The sequence below is a fragment of the Carcharhinus amblyrhynchos genome, chromosome 2, assembly GCF_965287045.1.
Source record: "Carcharhinus amblyrhynchos chromosome 2, sCarAmb.v2.hapA, whole genome shotgun sequence".
Classification (NCBI taxonomy): Eukaryota; Metazoa; Chordata; class Chondrichthyes; order Carcharhiniformes; family Carcharhinidae; genus Carcharhinus; species Carcharhinus amblyrhynchos.
Genome location: NC_137325.1, coordinates 51,033,916 through 51,058,000, shown reverse-complemented (window position 1 = coordinate 51,058,000; position 24,085 = coordinate 51,033,916). Strand labels below are relative to the sequence as shown.

Sequence of the window (24,085 nt, the reverse complement as noted above, 5' to 3'; positions counted from 1 at the left end):
TATAAAGTCAAATTGCTTGTCAGTTTTGTATATTGTAATCAGATTAATATCAGACAGATCAAAGCACTTCGAGATCACCACTAATTTTGATCTGTTTAAAACCTTTTACCGGAGTACAGTTCTTTGTGTGAGCCTAATCCCATGATTTTGACTTAGCTTGATGTTTACTGCGGTTGTATAGATTTCCCACTGAGTGGAAGTCCAGATTTTGTCAAAAGAAATTAAAAACTAACTTTCGTTAAAACAAATTTTTTATTAAATGATTATTGTGCATTGTACTCATTGATGCCAATCTATCCCAATATTTAGGCTAATTTGTCATGCCACAATTGTTTTTAGCAGTTTACATGTCTGAATGAAACAGGGCATATAAAGGCACACACTGTTTACAGAATACTGATTACAGAAGACTCGCATTCTAATCAGTATTCTGTAAACTGTGCGTGCCTTTATATGTCCTGTTTCTGATCAGAAATTTCCACTCACCTGATGCGAAGGAACAGCGTTCTGAAAGCTTGTGCGTTTACTATCAAATAAACCTGTTGGACTTTAACCTGGTGTTGAGACTTCTTACTCCAGTCCAACGCCAGCATCTCCATCATGACTATTGTTAGAAGACCAGACCAGGCCAGACTTCCTGCCATCAAGAGTTCCTGCAGTTACCTTTATCTGATAACAGGTTACGTGTAAGCAACAGCATGGAGATAGACACCTGGGGGTGGACCCTGGTGTCCTGTCAGGCAGACATCAAGAAACCCACTGGGTATTGGTAGTGTCTCCTGGGACCTCACTGGCCAGAAGCTAGAGAAGTTTCTGGAAAGGTGAGCAGGCAGGGGGATAAAGGGACACATTTCAGACACGTCAGGAGTGAAGACTCGACAAGGGCGGCGACCTTGACCATTTGGAAGATTGACCAGGGAAGGAAGAAGCTGTCATCGAGAAGCACCTTTGTGACAACGGACCAGAGGAACTCGGAATCGAGCCTGCAGTTTTAACCAAACTATCTTTGTTTTATGTGGGTAATTTAAGGGTTAATAGTGTTCTTATTAATAAACTTGTTGAACGTTTACTTGTGTTTGCCCTTTGTCCATCTTGCAAATCAGGGCACTGGGGTAAAACCTTGGGAGCAAGTAAACTGGTCAATAGTATCTGAGAATTAACAGGTACAAACACTCTCGTGAGGAATGAACTGCAAATTGCAATGAGCGTTTCATTTAAGTCCTAATAAGAAAATTAAAAACAACACATGCACAGACATTCACACTTTTAACCTAATTTTTTTTGTAATTTATTTCCAATCAAAGATCTACTTTGGGACCAGAGTGCCTACCTGAGAGACATTACAGATCCAAGCTGACAAGACAGCCCATACATCTGCCTTGGACTTGTTCAAAACCAGATCTAAGCTGATAAGATGAGGCATTACACCCCCTCCTAGGCAAGATCTAAGCTTCATATCAGCCAAAAGGCTGGGATGGTGTTTTAAAAAAAAGTTCCAAAAGACTAATTGAATTAGTTATATTCAATTGGTTTTGGTACCCAGAATTCTGAACTGTGTTAGATTCTGGATGGCATGCTGTGGCATTGCTTTCAAGTGGTGCTTACAAAAGGGTTAGCCTTTTTGGGGCTTGAAGCAATTAGTATGATTGGCTCTGGTTTTCGCTACCAGTGCGATTTTATGACCCCAGGATTTTTGAGTTTTTTTTCTGATTTATTTAAATTTATGTATATATTCATTTCAATGTGTTTAGTGAGGCCAGTGCTCAATTGTCTAGGCTCGCTCGCCTTTATGGCCTCGGCGGGAGAGTTTCTCTCTAGCAAGGAAAATACCTCCCCATGAACGGAGAACAGTTGTGTTGGCCTCGCAGCTGGAAACAGAGACCATTCAGAACCCCTGGGGAGGCTGAAGGCAAGGTGGGGGTGCCCCTTAACACTGCCTAGCTGTCAGGCTGGTACTGGGCACCTGGATAGAGCCCACTGGGTGGGGCTAGTGGGGGCAGTGCTGGGGGGTGGGGATAGTCGGGGTGTGGACAATTAGGGGGTGCCATGGGAGGGGCTAATGAGGGGAGGGGGCCTGCTGCCACTCTGAAGTGACTGGTGGGTGGGGGGAGGAAGGGGGTTTATGATTGGTCTGGGTGGTGGAGGGGGCAGCACCAGCTGCATCTTGGACCAAGGGGGCTCCCGTGATTGTGGAGGGAGGGGTTTACTTGAGGCAGCCTGCATTAGCAGGGGCCTGACAACGCTCTTTGTCAGACTGCTGCTACTGTTAATGCACATGTGCAGCCTCAGAAGTCTCCCTCTCCAGGCTTTTGGTTGCATTAAGCCCCTTCCACAAGCTTCCACAGTAAGCAATGGACTCGCTCAAAATTTTGCCAGAGTGCCTATTTGGGGGCAGGGTGGGGGATAGGGTTGGGGCTGAATATGTGCCCAAACAATGGATCTGGAACTCTGCCAGTTCTATGCCTGCCTGACACTTGGACAAAAAGTTGTAAAATAGTACCATGGGTTTTTTTTTGCACTGCTGATATCCACTTCATTGACTGTTTTTAAGGCAAGGATAGATAAATTTTTGAATAGTAAAGGAATTAAGGGTTATGGTGAGTGGGCAGGTAAATGGAGCTGAGTCCACAAAAAGACCACCGTGATCTTATTGAATGACGTAGCAGGCTCGAGGGACCAGATAGCCAACTCCTCCTAAGAACATAACAAGAAGTAGGAGTAGGCCATCCAGCCCTTCGAGCCTGCCCTGCCATTCAATAAGATCATGGCTGAGCTGAAGTGGCTCAGTTCCACTTTCCAGCTTTCTCCCCATAACCCTTAATCCCCTTGCCTACCAAAAACCTATCTACCCGTGACTTAAATATATTTAGCGAGGCAGCCTCCACCACTTCAACGGGCAGAGAATTCCAGAGATTCACCACTCTTTGAGTGAAGAGGTTCCTCCTCAACTCTGATCGAAACTGCCCCCCCCCCCCCCCCCCCCCCTTATTTTGAGGCTGTGCCCTCTCGTCCTGCTATCCTTTCTAAGCGGGAAGAATCTCTCTACCCCCTTCATCTATCCCCTTCATTATCTTGTACGTCTCTATAAGATACCCCCTCATCCTTCTAAACTCCAACATGTTCAGACCCACTTCTTATGTTCTTATATGTATGTTCTCCTCCTAGTTCTTATGTCCCAGGTTGCATGTAACAACCAAATTATGTTCACTATTTAAAGGGCTTTCCTTTTTTTGGCTTATCTGGAGCAGTCCAGCATGCTATATTGAGAAACAGGGACTTCAGCAAGGTAAGAAACTTTTTTTTTGCTTTGCTTGTTGTTGTGGGGAAATTTCAAGAGGTGGCCAATTGTGTCTTAGTTTAAGACAATTCAAAACTCACAGGGCAAATATCTCTGTGCAAAAGACGTAACAAATTTATTAAACATAAAACATGAAAACACGACAACACAAATGTACAGATGACTGGAGTCTCAGGAAGGGTTAAACAACTCTACAGACAGAGCTACAGAGCCTATCTGAAAGAACTGAATTGTGGAGCCAAATTCAAATCAATTATACATTTTCATAATCAATAATTCTGCCTTTCAATTACTTAAAATCAATTCAATTTAACAATTACACATCAATACACATTTCTGCCATACCTCAGCCAATCATAAGATATTTAATAGCATGGTGACATCTTATTTGTCCAACTGATTCCAGATGTAATTTGCTCTTGGCACTAACTAACTTCCTATTGCTTGGTAACAGTGACACTGCCACGATGGACGTTCCCAGTCCATTCCAAGTTGAACGGACATGTATTCCTGGGTTTCATATCTCTCCTATGTCTGAGCAATTATTAGAACTATACTATAACATGTCCCTTTTCAGGAATGTCACCTGATAAGACTTGCTGACTAGTCTTTTCTCAGGCATTTGGCTTTAAACTATTGACTTCAACTGCAATGACTTTCAGTAACTTAGCTTGATCAAAGTGAACAATGCACTTGAAATATGTTTAAAGTTTTAGCATCTATGTTTGAGAATTATAACTATTTATTTTGACTTACTCCATCCACATATGTGTAAGCTGTCTGTGTTAGCTTGCCCAGTAATTATTTATCTCTTTACTGATTCCTTGTCCTCTGAAAGACTGCATGCTGCCTATAAATTTTATTAGCTAGTTAGAAATTCCCTTGCATACTTGTGGTCAGAGCAAACTTTAAAACTGTGAACATTCAGGTCATGGGCGTGACCAAATGGGAAAAGACACTTCATATTGCTCATTGTTCCTTGGGAGCACTGAAGACAGGCAGTGATTTGTAAGAGGAGAGCTTGTGGGTAAGTTAAAGTGATTTTTTTAAAATTAACTTTGATAGTTTTTTCTTTAAATTTTATTCCGGAAACCGGAAGTAGTTTGCAAAGGGACTTGGGTATTTTTTTCCATAAATTGGACTGGTGAGGAATCCTGATACTCTACACAGGTAGAGTACCCCACCCTCCCACCTCCTCTAACCTAAAAAAGAGAGAGAGAGGGAGGGGCTTGGAGTGAGAACAGGTAAGTTTGTTTTTTTTGTGTGAGCTGGAAGGGCTTTGACTCACAGGGCCTAAGCAAAAAAGGTGAGGCAAGGTAAGTTTATATGTTTTTATTACTTTCTTCTCTGTATTTCTAAAAAGGGCAAGTATGAGTGTGAGGCCAGTATGTTGTTGCCACTGCACATGTGGGAGGTCCTGGAGGCTCCTGGTCTACCAGACATCCATATCTGTGCTCGGTGTGTGGAGCTGCAGTCCCTACGGGACCGGGTTAAGGAGCTGGAACTGCAGCTCGAGGACCTTCGTCTCATTAGAGAGAATGAGGAGGTAATTGACAGGAGTTACCGGCAAGTGGTCACACCGGGGCAACGGGAAGAAGGCAAGTGGGTAACAGTTAGGAAGGGGAAAGCTCATGTGATGGAGAGCGCACCGGTGGATGTCCCCCTTCAAAATAAGTACTCCTGTCTGAGTAGTGCTGGGGGAGACAGCTCATCTGAGGGAGGAAGCGGTGGCCAGGTCTCTGGAGCTGAGCCTGACCCAGTACTTCAAAAAAGTAAGAAAAAGAGCAGTAAGGCAGTGTTAATAGGGGACTCCATAGTGAGGGGATCAGACAGGCGTTTTTGCGGATGCAGACGGGAGTCGCGGATGGTGGTTTGCCTCCCTGGAGCTGGGATCCGGGATGTCTCTGGACGCCTCCCAGACATCCTGAAAGGGGAGGGTGAGGAGCCGGAGGCTGTGGTTCACGTAGGTACCGCTAACATAGGCAGGAAGAGGGCAGCAGTCACGAAAAGCGATTATAGGGAATTAGGTAGACAGCTGAGAAAGAGGAACGCGAAGGTAGTAATCTCAGGATTGCTGCCTACGCCACGGGAGAGTGAGAGCAGGAATGGAATGAGGTGGAGGGTGAATGCGTGGCTGAGGGACTGGAGCAGGGAGCAAGGATTCTGGTTCCTTGTTCATTGGGACCTCTTTAGGGGCAGGTGTGACCTGTACAGTAAAGACGGGTGGCACTTGAATCCAAGGGGGACCAATATCTTGGTGGGAAGATTGGCTAAGGCTACTGGGGGGGCTTTAAACTAGAAAGATTGGGAGGAGGGAATAGAGATGAGGAGACTGAGAGCGAGGAGGTTAGCTCCCGGATAGGGAAGGACTGTAGACAGTATGAGAGGGAGGTTAGATGGGTAATGGAGAAGGGAAGCGCCCAGACCGTGGGTCTGAGGTGTGTCTACTTTAACGGCAGGAGTGTAGTGAATAAGGTAGATGAGCTTAGGGCGTGGATTGCTGCTTGGGAATGTGATGTGGTGGCCATTACAGAGACTTGGATGTCTCAGGGACAGGACTGGGTACTTCAGGTGCCAGGATTCAGATGCTTCAGGGAGGGGGGCAAAAGACGTGGCGGAGTGGCACTGTTGATCAGGGACAGTGTCACGGCTGCAGAGAAGGAGGATGCCGTGGAGGGACTGTCTACGGAGTCTCTGTGGGTGGAAGTTAGGAACAGCAAAGGGTCGATAACTTTGCTGGGTGTTTTCTATAGGCCACCCAATAGCGACAGCGAAGTTGAGGTGCAGATAGGGAAACAGATCCTAGAGAGATGTAGTAATAACAGCATTGTCGTGATGGGAGACTTTAATTTCCCAAACATCGACTGGAACATCCCTAAGGTAAGGGGTTTGGATGGGGAGGAGTTTGTTAGGTGTGTTCAGGAGGGTTTCCTGACACAGCACGTGGATAAGTCTACGAGAGGAGAGGCTGTACTTGACCTGGTGCTGGCTAATGAGTAAAAAGTCTGACAACACCAGGTTTTAGTCCAACCTATTTATTTGATAATATACTCGCAAGCTTTCGGGTTAGCCCCTTCGTCATGCTGGCTAATGAACCAGGACAGGTGACGGATCTCTCAGTGGGACAGCGTCTCGGGGATGGAGATCATAATTCTATCTCCGTCACGATAGCATTGGAAAGAGATAGGATCAGGCAGGCTAGGAAGGTGTTTGTCTGGAGTAAGGGGAAATATGATGACATCAGGCAGACAATTGGATGAATAAACTGGAAGGAGGCGTTCTTGGGGGAAAAGTACAGAAGGAAGGTGGCGGATTTTCGAGGAATGTTTGACTGGAGCTCTGCACGATAACGTTCCGATGAGACAAGGAGGTTTTGGTAGGGCACGGGAACCGTGGTGCACGAAGGTTGTGGTGAACCTGGTCCGAGGAGAAAAAGAAAGGTGTATAAAAGGCTCAGAGAGCTAAGAGATGTTAAGGATTTAGAGGAATATAAGGCTTGTAGAAAGGAGCTTAAAAAGAAAATTAGGAGAGCCAGAAGGGGTCATGAGAAGGCTTTGGCAGGTAAAATTAAGGAGAATCCCAAGGCGTTCTACAAATATGTGAAAAGTAAAAAGATGAAAAGAGAAGGGATAGGACCTATAAAAGGTGAAGGGGGAAAAGTCTGTGTGGAACCGGAAGAAATGGCAGAGGTGCTTAATGAGTACTTTGCCTCAGTATTCACGGTGGAAAGTGACCTGGGAGGTTGTACTACAGGTTTGCGGCAGACTGAAAAGATTGAGTATGTGGATATTAAGAGAGAGGATGTATTGGAACTTTTAAATTCTATCAAGATAGGTAAGTTGCCGGGACCGGATGGGATATACCCCAGGTTATTGTGGGAGGTGAGGGAAGTGATTGCAGAGCCCCTGGCGATGATCTTTGCATCATTGATGGAGACGGGAGAGGTTCCGGAGGATTGGAGGATTGCGGTTGTGGTTCCTATTTTCAAGAAAGGGAACAGAGATAGCCCGGGAAATTACCGACCGGTGAGTCTGACCTCAGTGGTTGGTAAGTTGATGGAGAGGATTCTGAGGGACAAGATCTATGAGCATTTAGAATGATCAGGAATAGTCAGCAGGTCATGCCTTACGAGCCTAGTTGAGTTCTTTGAAAATGTGACTGAACGCGTTGACGAAGGAAGAGCGGTGGACGTGGTTTACATGGACTTCAGCAAGGCTTATTGAGAAGGTGAGAGGGCATGGGATCCAAGGGGCTTTGGCCTTGTGGATCCAGAACTGGCTTGCCTGCGGAAGGCAGAGAGTGGTTGTGGATGGGTCTTTTTCTGCATGGAGGTCAGTCACCAGTGGAATGCCCCAGGGATCTGTTCTAGGACCCTTGCTGTTTGTCATTTTCATAAATGACCTGGATGAGCAAGTGGAGGGATGGGTTGGTAAGTTTGCTGACAATACGAATGTTGGTGGCATTGTGGATAGTCTGGAGGGATGTCAGAAGTTGCAGCGTGACGTAGATAGGATGCAAGACTGGGCGGAGAAGTGGCAGATGGACCTCAATGCGGATAAATGTGTAGTGGTCCATTTTGGCAGGTCCAATGGGATGAAGGAGTACAATATCAAGGGTAGGAGTCTTAGCTGGGTTGAGGAGCAGAAGGATCTTGGGGTCCGGGTCCACAGGACTCTTAAATTGGCCTTGCAGGTGGAGGATGTGGTCAAGAAGGCGTATGGTGTACTGGCCTTTATTAATTGAGGGATTGAGTTTAGGAGTCGGGAGGTAATGCTGCAACTTTATAGGACCCTTGTCAGACCCCACTTGGAGTACCATGCGCAGTTCTGGTCACCTCACTATAGGAAGGATGTGGAAGCTATTGAGAGGGTGCAGAGGAGATTTACAGGATGTTGCCTGGATTGGGAGGCATGCCTTATGAAGATACGTTGAGGGAGCTAGGTCTCTTCTCCCTGGAGAGGTGACCTGATAGAGATTTATAAAATGTTGAGAGGAATAGATAGGGTGGATTCTCGGAGGCTATTTCCCAGGGCTGAAATGGTCGCTACGAGAGGACACAGGTTTAAGGTGCTGGGAAGCAAGTACAGAGGAGATGTTAGGGGTAAGTTTTTCACTCAGGGTGGTGAGTGAGTGGAATCGGCTGCTGTCTGTGGTGGTAGAGGCAAACTCGCTGGGGTCTTTTAAAAGACTTCTGGATGAGTATATGGGATCTAATGGCATTGGAAGTTAGATAGTTCTATGGCTTGGTAAGTATAGATGTGATCGGCGCAACTTGTGGGCCGAAGGGCCTGTTTGTGCTGTAGTGTTCTATGTTCTATATCTTTATGTATTTAATTATGAATCTAAGTTGGGCCTTGATAAATGCCGCAATGCCATCATGCCCAGATCTCATGACATTGTTTATCCGTATACGTCACCTGGTTCTGCAGGAAGAGCTACAAAGTCCTCCTTCAGATCACCTGATGAAGAAGGAGTGCTCCAAAAGCTTATGCTTCCAAATAAACCTATTGCACTTTAACCTGGTGTTGTGAGACTTCTTACCGTCCTATCCCAACCCAACACGGGCATCTAAACTTCATGGCTCACGTATGGAGGCGGTTCCTCTAGCTCCTGTACTGTCTGGCCTTTAGTGCCACTGCTGGCTGTCTCTTGGAGTTTAAGGGACAAAGATAAACTGGAACCACACTATCTTATTCAATAGGGATGAATGGTAGATGGATAAGAGATGTGCAGAGCTTCACTGCAGCACCAGACAACCAATGATTTGAGTTGTGCTGCCAGTGGGATCTTGCCGGTGGGATGTAACTGCAAAGAAATTCAACTGACTGAAGAAATTATTCCTGAAACTGGTTGGAGAACAGAAGTGAGAGCTTTGAAAGCTTTCTTGACAATAAGTGAGCATGATTGAAGATGTATCAGAGGCCATAAGTCCCGGGGCAAATAGATTTACCGTCTATTGCCTTCAACGAGCACATCCTGATAAGCAATGAATCAACACAGCTCTAAGAACATAAGAAATAGGAGCAGGAGTAGGCCATTTAGCCCTTTGAGCCTGCCCCGCCATTTAATAAAATCATGGCTGATCTGAAGTGGATCAGTTCCACTTTCCCACCTTCTCCCCATAACCCTTAATCCCCTTGCCTACCAAAAACCTATCTACCCGCGTCTTAAATATATTTAGCGAGGTAGCCTCCACCACTTCAACGGGCAGAGAATTCCAGAGATTCACCACCCTTTGAGTGAAGAAGTTCCTCCTCAACTCCGTTCTAAACTGCACCCCCCCCCCCCTTATCTTGAGGCTGTGCCCTCGAGTCCTGCTGTCCTTTATAAGCGGGAAGAATCTCTCCACCTCTACCCTATCCATCACCTTCATTATCTTATACGTCTCAATGAGATCCCCCCTCATCCTTCTAAACTCCAACGAGTACAGACCCAGTCTATTCAGCCTCTCTTCATAGCTCAACCCCCTCATCTCCGGTATCAGCCTAGTGAACCTCCTCTGCACTCCCTCCAAGGCCAAAATATCCTTGCGCAAGTGCGGCGACCAAAACTGCACACAGTACTCCAGCTGTGGCCTCACCAGTGCCCTGTACAGTTGCAGCAAAACCTCCCTACTTTTATATTCAATCCCCCTCGCTATAACGGCCAGCATCCCATTTGCCTTCTTGATCACCTGCTGCACTTGCAGACTGGGTTTTTGCGACTCATGCACAAGGACCCCCAGGTCCCTCTGCACCGTAGCATGCTGCAGCTTTTCGCCCTTTAAATAGTAATCCCTCCTACTATTATTCCTGCCAAAGTGGATAACCTCACACTTGGTAACATTGTACTCCGTCTGCCAGGTCCTCGCCCACTCGCTCAGCCTATCTAGATCCCTCTGCAGACTTTCCATACCCTCTGCACAATTTGCTTTTCCACTTAACTGTGTGTCATCAGCAAATTTCGACACCCTGCTCTCAGCCCCCTCCTCCAGATCATCTATATAAATGGTAAATATCTACTTCCTCAGCAATACAATATTCATCACCATTTGTGATTCCTCAATTATTGAAGCAGTCTGTGTCCATATGCAGCAAGACTTGGGTAACACTCAGGCTTGGGCTGATAAGTGGCGAGCAACATTTAATCCAAACACGTGTCAGGCAATGAACATTTCCAACAAGATGGAGGAGTACTGATTCATCAGTGGGCAGATGGAGGATAGTGGGGAGGTAGATGGTAATCAACAAGCAGTTTCCTTGCCCCTGTTTGGATAAACTTTTTAGTGATCCTGAGCCAATGCTGAAAACTCCCACTCGTGAGTTTAGGTTTTTCCAGATTTTGCCAGATGCTATCTGAATGCTGCCGCAGCACTATTAATACAATCTCATATCTCCTCATTAAGGTTCATTTCATTTGAGACCATTGAAAAAGGTAGCAGAATTTGTCTCTCTTTTTAAATTCAGTGTTGTTTTGTTGTTGTGCTGTAATGGGCTGATCACACTGAGTTATTGTCACAACCTTTTGTACGCTGATAATGGCCCCAAATTCCTCTGCAACAGCTGAGAAAGTACTTAAAATTAACTGCAGGCCCAGAATGGAATGTGGTATCAAAGCTACATTATCAGTAAATAGGAGCTCATATTAATGTTTTGAGTCTAATAGGACTCTTCCTTGGAATTGAAAAGAGATGTGATGGTATTCGTGCTGCTGATAAAGGGGAAGGGGGAGTCAGGTGGAACAAAAGGGAAGGTCATGGATAAGTTATAGAACAGGGAGATTACCAAACATGTCCTGGAGAAAGGCAAAGGGAGTGATAATGGTAGCACTGAAGGAACAAAGCATTGGTCCAGAGTGGGTGTTCTTTGCAGAATAAAGGTCAGCTCTTCTGAAAACAAATGCATGAAAACAAGATGCACACTGGCATGTGGGGAAAAAATTCAAGTTGGATCTTAAACGTTCCCAGTTTTAAGTCCGCCCAGCACTTAGGGACCTATTTTATCCTTTTGATTCTGTGATAAAGTGTTTCAGGTCCGTAATGCACTGCCTGGAACTATGGTGGAGGCAGATTCAGTCGAAGCTTCAAGACAGCATTAGAAGGCTATTTGAATAGGGACAATGTGCAAGGGCACAGGGAAAAAGCAAGAGAACGACACCAAGTCATGACATTCATTTGGAGAGCATGTTCGGCAAGGGAGAGCAAGGGGTGGCACTCTGGTTAGCACTGTTACCTCACAGTGCCAAGGACCTGAGTTCAATTCCCAGCCTTGGGGATCTGTCTATGTGGAGTCTGCACTTTCTCCTCATGTCTGCATGGTTTTCTTCCAGGTGCTCTGGTTTCCTTCCACAGTCCAAAGATGTGCAGGTTAGGTTGATTGGCCATGCTGAATTGATCCTTAGCGTCAGGAGGACTAGCAGGGTAAATACATAGGGGCGTAGGGATAGGAGCTAGATGGGATTGTGGTCAGTTGCAGACTCTGGGCCAAATGGCTTCCTGCAGTGTAGGGATTCCATTGTTCAGACATGATGGGCCAAATGGCCTCCTTCTACAGCATAATAGTTCTGTGATTCTGTGAATGGGAGGTGAAAGGGTTTGGAATGTAGAGCTAGATGCATCTACTTATGATACCTATTAACATACTTCTAATACTTTGTGATGTTTTTTCTTTCAATTAACTTTGTTTCATTGTCTAAATTCTGGAACGTTACCGAGTCGCAAATCAAGAAAATGGGAAGTTATATTGATGAGTCCGAATTTGTCATTTTGGAGGACGATATCACTGTAAGGAAATTCATTGGCCAGAAGATCGATGAGCAATTGGAGAGGGTGAGTGTTAACCTAAATGCTGGCAGTAAAATAATTGATTTTGTTGTTCAACGTATTTGCATGTTAGTATACTTTCAACTGTTTAAAGGCATCTCAAAGTCTGGTAACATAGCCCTGATTTTCATCCTGACAATATATTTGGGAAGTCAGTCATAGGCTTACTGTGTTTGGAATTGTGGTGATTGGACAGTTTGGCTGCATGTTGATGAGAAGCAAAGTGATCTTCTGCTTACTGTATTTAATACTTTGTCAAAGCAATTCATTTCATTTGGTTACTATGAACAAAAGATTGTATCTTTAAAATCTCCAGTTTCCTGAATCTGGATCCATTTATCCTGAGAATGGTGTTTGTGTTATGTCTTTTTTTTTGCTTTTATTCCAATTCAATCAAATCAAGTCCAATTCAGAGTCTCAACAAGTTGAGACGTTCCCAATCTAAGCTGTCAAGTAGGTGCTCTCACCTCCTGTCTTGGGCTTGATCTACATGATCCAAGTTGATTGGAGTAGGTATAGCTCCTCCTCCAAGGCTTGATCTCATTTGCATCTTAGCCAAAAGACCAAGATGCCGCTTTTAAAAATTGCTTCAAATGAAGCTAAAATGTAACCTAATGACTTCAACCAAGCACACCATGTCAATATTACACTTGATCTTAGCCAAAAGGCCAAGAAGTGGTACTGTGGCTCCCAGAAGTCCGAAATAATCAAACATTTAGATACAAATATTAATGCTGACATCAAGTGTATTTCCTCGATCTTTCCATGTGCTATAGAATAATACATTGGTACGTAGCAGACAGCTTTCAGCTGAGATCAAGTGTAGTATTGACATGCTGCGCTTGATTGAAGTCATTAGGTTACATTTCAGCTTCATTTGAAGCAATTTTTTCAAGTGGCATCTTGGTCTTTTGGTCAAGATGCAAATGAGATCAAGCCTTGGAGGAGGAGCTACACCTACTCCAATCAGCTTGGATCATGTAGATCAAGCCCAAGACAGGTGGTGAGAGCCCTGTCCTGTCAGCTTGGATTGGGAATGTCCCAACTTGTTGGGACTTTGAATTGGATTTGATTTGATTGGATTGAATTGGAATAAAAAAAGTGAGTTGTAGCATTCTGGATGTTTATGTATTTATGTGCAGTGCAATGGAGTTCTCTTTTCAAATATTAAAGCATCACTCTTCCTTTAAAAAGTATATTCCTTTATAAAAGTATAGCATCACTGTTCACGTCACTAACTTTGGCATATGGGGTGGAATTTGCGAACACTTTACAAAGTGTCAAGTTGAGTGGGAAATCCAGTATGTTGCCCACCAGCAGCAGTGGTGGCTTTTCTGCCATATCTTTAGCCATTTAGAAAAGAAAAACTTTTTTCGGGTCTCATGCCACCTTCACGGTGGACAGAATCTGATTCACCCAGCCTGACTTCAGGCTGAATGCTTCAATTACTGAGCACCGTCAGTTCAAAACCTCCCCAACACCTGTTCCAAATCCAAAGTAGACGATAGTTGCCAGGAAGGCCACACCAAAGCTTTAAGACCGAGACCTGACCAGCATGCTGGGCACGATGGAGACGAGACCTCAGATCCTTTACCCTTGGGCAAGGAGAAGATCTTCCAGGAAGATATCCAACCCAGCATTGGCAATGCAGGGAAAATCACTGTTCTCATAAATCTCTGCTCATCCATTCATTCAAACCCACTTACACTGCCCCCTACCCCTCACACCAGACATCTGTCTTTTGTTGTAGTTTCTAACATATCTTCCCTCCCTTCAGTTCTGACAAAGAGTCAAAAGACTCAAAATGTTAACTTTGTATCTCTTCTAACAGCTGCTGGCAGATCTCCTGAGTTTTTCCAGTGTCCTCTTCTCTCATTGGTTAGTTCTGTGTTCTGGAAGTGAGGTATGAAAGAACTCAAGACCTGGATCAAGCTAAGGAAACTTCTCAGTTCTTCCTTGTCTCTTCAAGCTTCCATCTCAAAGATAGGTGTAATTCTTTCAGGACTTGGCTTGACTTGGTCAGGTGTGTAAATTAGGTTAAAAGTTAGATCAGTATGGAAGCAGTGGCAAATCGTAAAGAGATATTTAATAGCTCTCAGTAGAGATACTATCCCAATGAGAGAGAAGACTTGTGAGAAGGATGCATCATCCATGACAGAATAAGGAAGTCAAGGGCATCATCAAATTGAAATAAATTCTTCAAAGATTGGTCAGACTGTAAGAACCAGCAAAAAATTAAAGAGAGAAAAAGCAGAGAATGGGAGAAGGCCAATATAAAAGTAGACAGTAAGGATTTTTACAAGTATTTAGCTTTAGTTATTCTTTTCCTATTTAATGTTGGTCTTCCAGAGAGTGATTCTGGGGAATTGATAATGGAAAACAAGAAAATGGCAGAGGCATTGAACAGTTATTGTGTGGCTGTGCTGTAGGAGTCTGAGAAAACTTCCCAAAGATGCTTCAAAATCAAGAGGTGAGTGGGAGGGAAGAACTTAAAACAATCACCATCAATAGGGAAAAGTTGCTGAGAAAAGGTGGATGGCTTGCATCCTAAGGTCTTAATAGAAGTGGCTGCAGAGACAATAGATGGTTATAATCTCCCAAAATTTCTTGGATTCCGGAAGGTTGCCCGTGGAGTGGAAAATAGCTGATGTAATTTTTCAAGGAAGAAGGGAGACAGAAAACACAGTGGCGTAGCTAGAGGGGGAGCAGGGGAAGCGACCGCTCCCCCGAGCACATTCTTCAAAAGTGGCGCCTTTTCAACGGGGTGTTCCTCATGGGCCCCTTAGATCTCTTCCTGAAATCTGAAGTCCTCAATCCACATACTGCAATCGCGGGATGCAATATGGATGCGGGGACTTCAGGCAGCAAGGAAGGCATGCGATCTCCCAAGAGGGCATGCAAACATGAGGATAATTGCAGAGGCCGCGAAGGACATAAATATGCAGCAACAAACAGGTATCCCTCGCCGACGGACATCACCAGCCGAGATTGGGTGAGTAAATAGATTTGGTGATTATCACTTGAAGAATTTAAACCACTACAGAGTCCAAATTGGATAATGAGCACTAGCAGGAAGGCAAATTCAAGTGTGGAGAAACTGACCGTCAACAATGTATTAAAATTCATGATCGCCAATGACGTGTTCATGTGACAATGTGACATTTATCCTAACCTGTCCACATTGTACCACATTTTTCTGACCTTATCAGTACTCGTGCAGTTGTGGAATGATCCTTTAGCTGGCTTAAACACACAAAGTCCTACCTTCATTCTACAATGGGTGAGGATGGATTGTCTGGGTTAGCTTTGGTCTCCATTGAAAGACAGTTGGCTACTGAAGTAGATTATAATAAGGTAATAGATAACTTTGCTAGAATGAAGCCTAGACGATAAAGGCTTTGCAGTTGCTTCATACCTTTTTCATATTGCTTCGTTTTGTTTTCATTTTATGTTTAAAATGTAAAATAATTAAATGTGTTTTTATTATGTTTTGATTTTAAATACAAAACAAAAACTAATAATGAATTTAAAATTATTTGGAATGCATCATGGCACTTTTGTTTAATGTGCTCGCTCCCCCTAATTTTAGAACCAGGCTATGCCCCTGAGAAAACAGGAAACTATATGCCAATTAGCCATAGGGAAATTGCCAAAATCCATTATAAGAAGTCAGTGGGCAGGATTTTACAACCTCGCTCGACCTGAGGCTGGAAAATCCTGCCTGGTGGATCTTCCCATTGGCTGCCCCTTGCCTGCTCCGATTTCCGTGGCGAGCGGGCAGTAGAATTCTGGTGTATATCTATATGTATATAGGATACTTGAAAATCATAATGTGAACAGGTAGAATCAAAATGGCTCTCTGCAAGGGATGTTGGCTGGAATTTTACTGCCCCACCTGCCACAGAAGTCAAAATGGGTGAGGGGCAGAACTTGGAAAGGTTCATTGGCCTTGTGTAGGATTTTACGGCTTCAGGATGAGTGAGGCCGTAAAATCCCACCCATTATGTTTAATTTATTAGAGTTTTTGAGGAAGTAGTAGGCAAGATGGATAAAGAGGAACCTTGACTTGGAGAGGTGTACTTGGATTTATGGATAAGAGATTGGCTAGCTAACAGGTAACAGAAAATAAAGTTAGATGGGCATTTTTATGATCTACATCAATGACTTGAATGAAAGGACTAAATGTGTGGAAGCTAAATTTGCTGAGGACACCAAGATGGATAAGAGAGTAAATTGTTAAGAGAAGATAGAGAGTCTGCAAAGGGATATTGACAAGCTAAGTGAATGGGAAAAAAATTGAAGATGGAGCGTAATGTGATAAAATGTGAATCTGTCCACTTTGACAGGAAAAATACAGAAAGAGCATTCTATCTAAATGGAAATATATTGTGGAACTCAGTAATACGGAGGGATCTGAATGACCTGGTACATGAATCACAAAAAGTTAGCATGCAGGAACAGCAGAAGACAAGTTGAACGTTAGCATTTATTATAAGGGAAATTGAGTATGGAAGTAGGGATATTTTGCTACAGTTGTACAGGGCATTGGAGAGACCACATCTGGAATATTATATACAATTTTGGCTTCTGCATTTGAAAAAAATATGTAATTGCGTTCAAGCAATTCAGAGAAAATCCTATGTTCCTTAACTTCTTTTGTTAGCTACACATGGCACATCCTTCTAGACAATCTTTCTTTCTCAATGGAATATGTATTAGTAGAGAATTATGAAATATTCCCTTAAATGTCTGATGCTGCTTATCTACCAAATTAACCTTTAACTTATTTTCCCAGTTGGCCAACTTTGTCTTCATACCTTTGTTATTTTCATTTATGTTTAAAGTACTAGTTTTGGACCCATATTTTTCACCCTCAAACAGAATGTGAAATTCCTCACATTATGATCACACTTCCCTCAAGGATCCTTTACTATCTATCTCTATCTCTCTTGGAGTACCATGCCTTTAGAGGGCATTGGCAACCATTAACTTCCATTGCAGTAGCCCATGATTATGTTTGGCAAAATACTGCAGTCATTTGCCATTCCCTTCTGCAGTTTGGCTATCCAGGAACCTCTCCTGTTGTTGCTGTCTGCTATGAGGCATATTAGAATGATTTACAGGCTGATAATCAAACTGTTTGGACACACTATGAGCACACTTTGTAGCCATCAAGTCCTGAAATGGGACTTGAACCTGAGGTTGCTGGCTTGAGGCCTGGCACTACGACTGCACTGCAAGGCCTCCTTCCCTTACCATGAGATTATTAATTAATTCCGTTTTATCACACATTAACAAAACTGAAATAACCTGTTTCCTGATTGGTTACGCAATATATTGCTCTAAGAAACTCTTAAATACCATTGAAATTTTCCTCACAGCTCCGATTGCAAATTTGATTGCCTAGCCTGAATGAAGATGCAAGCTTCTCATGATTATTGAGTCCCTCATTCCTTTTTGTTTTATACTCTGCCTTATAGTGTAGGTAATGTTAAGGGACCTATGGACTACCCCCACCAGTAACTTAATTCCCTTGCTATTTTTACCACAACTCAAAACTATTCTATATCTTGATTTTCTAAACCAAGACCATTTTCTCACTGTGATACTGATCTCATCCTTAATTAACAAAGTTACCCCACCTCAACTTTCTTTCTGCCTACTCTTTATAAATGTCACGTACCCCTGAATATTCCATTTCAAGCTCTTGGTCATATTGCAACCAAGTTTCTGTAATACTTATCTGATCATACCCATATATTTCTATTTGTGCCTTAAGTGTATCCTATTATGAATGCTGCATGTATTTAGGTAAAGAGTCTTAATTTTGTATTTTTATAATTTTTCCCTACTCTGACCCTATTTATCAAAGTATCATAGAATCCCTAGAGTTCAGAAGAAGCCATTTGGCCCATCGAGTCTGCACCAACCCTCCGAAAGAGCACCCTACCTAGGCTCACTATCCTGCCCTAAACCTGTGAACCTGTGTATTGATCACTACCAATCCACATAACCTGTACATGTTTGGACTGTGGGAGGAAACCGGAGCAACCGAAGGAAACCCACACAGACATGGGGAGAACGTGTTGACTCCACACAGTCATCCAAGGCTGGAATCAAAGCCAGGTCTCTGGCATTGTGCCACCATGCCAACCCTGATTTAGACTTTCATAGAATCCTACAGTGCAGAAAGAGGCCCTTTGGCCCTTCAAGTCTGCACCGAACACAGTCCCACCCAGGCCCTACCCCCATATCCCTACATATTTTACCCGCTAGTCCCTCTAACCTAAGCATCTTAAGACACTAAGGGGAAATTTTAGCATGGCCAATCAACCTAACCCACATATCTTTGGACTGATTTACTGATGAGCTCTTACATTTGTGCACTCCATCCCTTCCTGCCATACTTCAGTTATCATTACTCATATCACTCACTACCTTGTACTATTATCTTGTCCTTTCTCTTCAGTTTTCTTACTACCCCTACCTCAGCTATTTACTTAGAAGTCCTATCCACAGCCTAGCTATTTAATTATCCAGGATTGTGGTCACAATCAAGTGAACCCCATCCTAAAGTTATGGCCTTTTCTGTCTCTGGCACTGGTGCTAGTGCCCTGTGAGTTAAAACCCATTTTCCTAAATCAGTTTTTGAGCCACACATTTAACTGTAAGATGTTATTGATCCTATATCAACTTTCTTGTAGCTCAGGTAGTAATCCAAAGATGATTATTATTGGTGCTGCTTTTTCATTGGGCCCTGAGCTGTTTCTATTTCCTCGGGAGAACCTGTTTCTTGCTCCTAACTATGTTGTGGTATCCACTTTGGTCATGAGAACTGGATCTTTCCCACTATCATTCTAATTCCTTTCCAGCTCTAAGGAGATGCCTTTAGTCATGGCACCAGGCAGGCATCAGGGTCTTCGGGACTCTGGCTCTCAGCTGTAGAAAATAGAATCTATCCTCTTAACTATACAGCTCCCACCATTATCACATTCCTTTTTACTCCCCAACCTGAATGGACATGGGTGCCACAATGCTGAGATTTTTCTCATCCTCCTGTAGTCCATGTTCTTGTCTACACTGGTTACAAGAACCCTGTATCTGTTAGACAAGTGGAAGGACTGAAGCTCCTACAATGCTACCTTGTGGGTCCTGATACCTGCCCCATGATATAAAGACAGAAAATATTGCAAAGACTTAGGAGATCTGGCAGCATCTGTGGAGAGAAGAACATTCCGTATTATTCCCATATTATTCTGAAAGCTTTGCTACGAATTTGCACAACACAGAATCAGTATATACCAAATCTCTAGGTGATCACCTTGTCCTTTTATTACAGGATAACACCGATGCCTTCTTTGTTGCTGACCTGGGTGATCTTGTGGAGCAGCATCTGCGATGGGAGAGAGCGCTGCCTCGAGTGAAACCTTTCTATGCTGTGAAATGTAACAGCAGCAAAACAGTGCTTCAGATTCTTGCTGAAATGGGAATGGGCTTTGATTGTGCGAGTAAGGTAGGATTTGCTGAAAAAGCTCTCAGAGCTCCAAAGTAATTTCCTAACTTTTAAACTGAGGCCCTGCTTTTTGAATAAATATTTTGAAATATCAGCTGCACATTGTAAATGATCCTCCAACTATCATCAGGATATCATAGGCAGCAAACCCATGACCACTGCCATCCAGAAGGACAACAGCAGCAGATACCTGGGAGCACCACCTGTCTGATTCATGGTGTATGTCTCTGCACTGGTACAGGGTGTGGGTGAGCATTGTGACAGTTCTTCCATCTTGGGCTCTTGTGATTCTTCTTCCATGCTGCTCTCAATGTTGGAGTTGAGGACCAGGCACAGGGCCTGCATGAGGGAGTAATGCCTGTGCGAGGGAGCAAGGCCTATGTGAGGCAACAGGGGTTTATTTGAGGGAGTGGGGCTTGCTTGAGGGAGTGGGGCCTGCAAGAGACAGAGGGAGGAGAGTAGGGTCTGCAAGAGAAAGTGGGTGGAGGAGTGTACAGTCTGCAACAGGAAGCAGGAAGATAGCAGGGTTTGCAAGCAGAGGGTGGGGCCAGGGAGGGGGAGAGAAGGGAATGGGGTCTGCAAGAGGAGAGTGTGGCCTGCGAGATGAAACAGGGGGAGAGTGAGGCCTGCGGGATGGAGTGGTGGTTTGGGAAGGGTGGGCGAAGAGGTGAGCTTGGCCTGCAGAAGGTCAGCCTTATGCACATTTCTCATAGAATAAGCAACCAAGCACAACCCAAACTGTACATAAGCCATTATAATTTGGTTTGTGTGGAACTTTCCTGAAGTCATGGTATTTTGGTAACTGTTGAAGATGGTGAAGGTTGTAGAATGAAGAACAATACGTTATAAAGCTTCTACCATATGGCTGCTATACCCCTCCATTCATCAATTTTCTGTAGACTTCTGATGCTGGAATATAGTTGCTTTTTGCGGTGAATGGGCTGACTCTCAGTTCAGCTTCAGGTTATAAAGAATTGCACAAAAAAGCAGGCCCTGAAGTATTGTATGCTGTAGCAATCCCAGAGACAACTTATAGCTGTGTTTATTTATATCATCATCATGTGTTTGTGTGCAGCGTTTGGTTTCCTCAGCTGCTGTCAAGCTGGGCTGTACATCTGTAAGGTGTGGTGAATGCATTTTAAAAAGCAGAATACTGCCAGCCACATAACCCAACTTTGCCTTTCCTTCCCACCAGAATGAGATTGCATTGATACGAGACATTGGGGTCCCTGCAGAGAGAATCATTTATGCAAACCCCTGCAAGGAGAGCTCTCATATTAAATATGCTGCCAGTTGTGGGGTTCAGATAATGACCTTTGATAATGAAGATGAACTATCCAAAGTTGCAATGAATCATCCTACTGCCAAGTGAGTGGACAGCATCTCCTTGTATGCTAGAATCAGCTGTTCAACTTGACAATTTCAATTTAACTCTTCGTCATATACCTCTGTATTTGCATAGCTTCACTGCTCCCTGTCAAAAAAAATTACATTCAAAATCATCATTCTAATTTACATTTTCCTTCAAGGCCTTGCCCGACTGAACAGTAACTAAAGATGCAATCTTACCAGTCTTTCACACCCTGCTGCAATCAAGGATGGAGAATTTGGCACTCAACCAAATCTCTGTTCATTGCAACAGGACTAGAAAATCCAGGTGGCATGAACAGCCAGAAGATTCCGCCCTTTATCTTGTTCGACATCTGAACTCTCACTTCCTCAACTCTGACCCCCTGTGCTCCCTTCCCTTTCTTGCCTCTGTTTTCTGTTGACAGAAACCTTCAGCTGCCAAGTTATCTGCTTTTTCTGGAACTCCTTCTCTAAACCTTTCTGACTGATTGCTTTTCTCCCTGTCAAAATAGAATAGAATGGAATATTACTGTCCACACAAAAATGGAAATTTGTCTTTGGCTTCACCTCCAATATAACAAATAATGACACAGCCATTGGTTAAGATCAGTTAATATTTCATTGAAACTTGCATTCACACTTTTGTGCATATATAACATACATCTATATAGGGTAGTGAGATAAGACTCAAACTCTTGTCATTGAACAAATGTTTATTCACACAATAACTATACACATTACAGAGCAAGACAAAGGCCTTAAACTCCAAACAAGCCCAACACTCCAACTGCTGGAACAAGCCCAGGCAAATTTGAGTGAGTCTCCAACTCAGCTCCTGATTTTGACCCATTGGTCCATGACCCTTTAAGGGAAGCACCTCTTAAAGATAACGACGCCACATCCCTCCCCCTTTAAGTTTTGAAATATATACACAACAATGGATAAGTAATTTACAAAAATAACTCAAAGGTGATAGGGCATCAGATACAGTCCATTACAAGTCCAGTCTTTCTGGTGATTTCCAAACTTGCTGGGAGAAACGGAGTTCCTGGGCAAGCCCCTTACTTGCTGGAGCAATCTCCATCTGCTCCCCGCTTGATGAACTATTTGGGCTAACTCCTCCTTCACTTGTCAATGCTGCCAAGATTAAATTTGATAAAGCTTTGTCCTCCTGCTAACTTTGTGTATAGGTCCTCAATCTTTGGGATTGGATCACCATCAGCTTGGCCACTTGGTGCATGGTTAATTTATAGTTTCTACAGTTATAAATGTTTTGTCTGGCTTCAGCATGGGAACAAAAGGGCTGTCCACTTTAAGAATTGTACTGGCCTCATTAATCCCAACACCTATAACATCAGCAGCTCCATTTCAATTTGTTCATGCAAAGCATAGAGCACTTGTTGAGCTCCAAAAAATTGGGAATGGAGTCCAAATTAACACAGATCATGGGGGTGATGTTAGCAAAAAAAAACTAAGTGTTGAATGAGTATGAATTTGATACCCTGTATTTTCCCCAGTTCATTGCAAAATATCTCTTGGTATTCCTTTAAAACCCCGTGGAAACCTTTCTTGGTTATGCTGAAGATTGAGCCAGTTTAATTTTCTCTGCCTCAACCAATCTCACTCTAATGGCCTGGGTCCTAAACCCTTCACAATGATAGGCGGTTGATCTGATTTGATGCCGGTACATCACAGGCGTGGATGTTTTTCCCAACATTTTTAAGGATTCTCCCATACATGTAACTGACCTCGTCGAGGTGCCTTTCAATTTCGTTTCCTGGGTATCGCCCTTCAAATATTTGTATGTATCTTCTCCCATCGCAATGGCTGAAGCTCCTGTCTACTTACTTGTGGAGCAAAAGGCCATTTCCCAATAACACAATTACAATGGGGGCTGATTTACACACATTTAAAATATTCAAGTGTAACGCCACAGGCCTGTCTTTGGAGTCACTCTGTGAGTCACTCTTTATTTTATACATTTCAGTTGAAATTATTAAGGGAGTACCTTTATTCCCATTGGTCCTTCCTATTCTCTGCAGCAAATGTAAACGTGGCCCTTCTAGTTGCATTCAAAGCAGATTACGCTCATAAATTTTCACACTTCTTAATGGTGTGCTTCCCTGCACCGGTAACACTTTTTTCAGTCTCTGGGTTGACTGAACCTTCTTCTTGTTCCTTAGTCCCCACTCTTCACAGTTTCTGTTTGCACACACCTCTGCACCCAAGGATAGGGTACAGGTAAGGGAAGAGGCTGAGGATGTCCCAATTGGTGGCGTTACGGCAAATAGGGTCCAGGTGAAGGCTGGGATGAAAGCGCTTTATCTGAATGCACGAAGCATTCGGAATAAAGTGGATGAGCTGGTGGCGCAGATCGACACAAATGGATACGATCTGGTGGCCATTACAGAGACGTGGCTGCAAGGTGACAGGGACTGGGAGATGAATGTACAGGGCTATCAAGTGTTTAGGAAGGATAGGCAGGAGGAAAGAGGGGGTGGCGTAGCTCTGCTGATTAAGGATAGTATCAAGGTGGTAGCAAGGGATGATATCGGAGCCAAAGAGCAGAACGTGGAATCGTTGTGGGTGGAGATTAGGAACAGCAAAGGGAGGAAGACGCTGGTGGGTGTCGTCTATAGGCCCCCGAATAATGATCTGGAGGTGGGGCGGGCTGTTAACACGCAAATAAGTGCGGCGTGCAGGAATGGGACGGCAGTAGTTATGGGAGATTTCAATCTGCATATTGATTGGTCGACCCATGTTGGACGAGGTGGGCTCGAGGAGGAGTTCTTGGAATGCTGCCGGGATAATTTCCTTGAACAGTGTGTGTTGGAGCCGACGAGGGAGCGAGCTATCTTGGATCTGGTGCTATGTAATGAGGCGGGTAGAATTAGGGACCTTGCGGTGAAGGATCCTCTTGGAGAGAGTGATCATTGTATGGTGGAGTTTCTGGTGCAGATGGAGGAGGAGAAAGTGGGTTCCCGGACACGCGTCCTTTGTTTGAATAGAGGGGAGTATGGTAGGATGAGAGAAGAATTGGCAAATGTGGACTGGGGGAGTGCGTTGGAAGGTAGGTCTGCTGAGGAGCAGTGGAGGATCTTTAAGGAGATCTTTCTTGGTGCTC

At 43.9% G+C, this 24,085-nt stretch overlaps 1 protein-coding gene and 1 non-coding gene across 2 annotated transcripts in view; one reads left to right on the top strand and one right to left on the bottom strand.

The window, feature by feature from the left end:
- Positions 1 to 12,005: 12,005 nt before the first annotated feature.
- Positions 12,006 to 24,085, top strand: part of LOC145359739 (ornithine decarboxylase 1-like) — a 38,697-nt gene continuing 26,617 nt past the window's right edge. The window contains exons 1-5 of the mRNA XM_080214493.1: positions 12,006 to 12,104; positions 13,930 to 14,001; positions 14,845 to 15,090; positions 19,438 to 19,611; positions 20,807 to 20,979. Of these exons, the coding sequence (XP_080070619.1) occupies positions 12,006 to 12,104; positions 13,930 to 14,001; positions 14,845 to 15,090; positions 19,438 to 19,611; positions 20,807 to 20,979 (764 nt within the window). The remainder of the gene's footprint in view (positions 12,105 to 13,929; positions 14,002 to 14,844; positions 15,091 to 19,437; positions 19,612 to 20,806; positions 20,980 to 24,085) is intronic.
- On the bottom strand, positions 12,580 to 12,778 carry LOC145361990 (U2 spliceosomal RNA). The gene has a single exon (XR_013889903.1). It is a non-coding gene; the product is annotated as a U2 spliceosomal RNA (small nuclear RNA).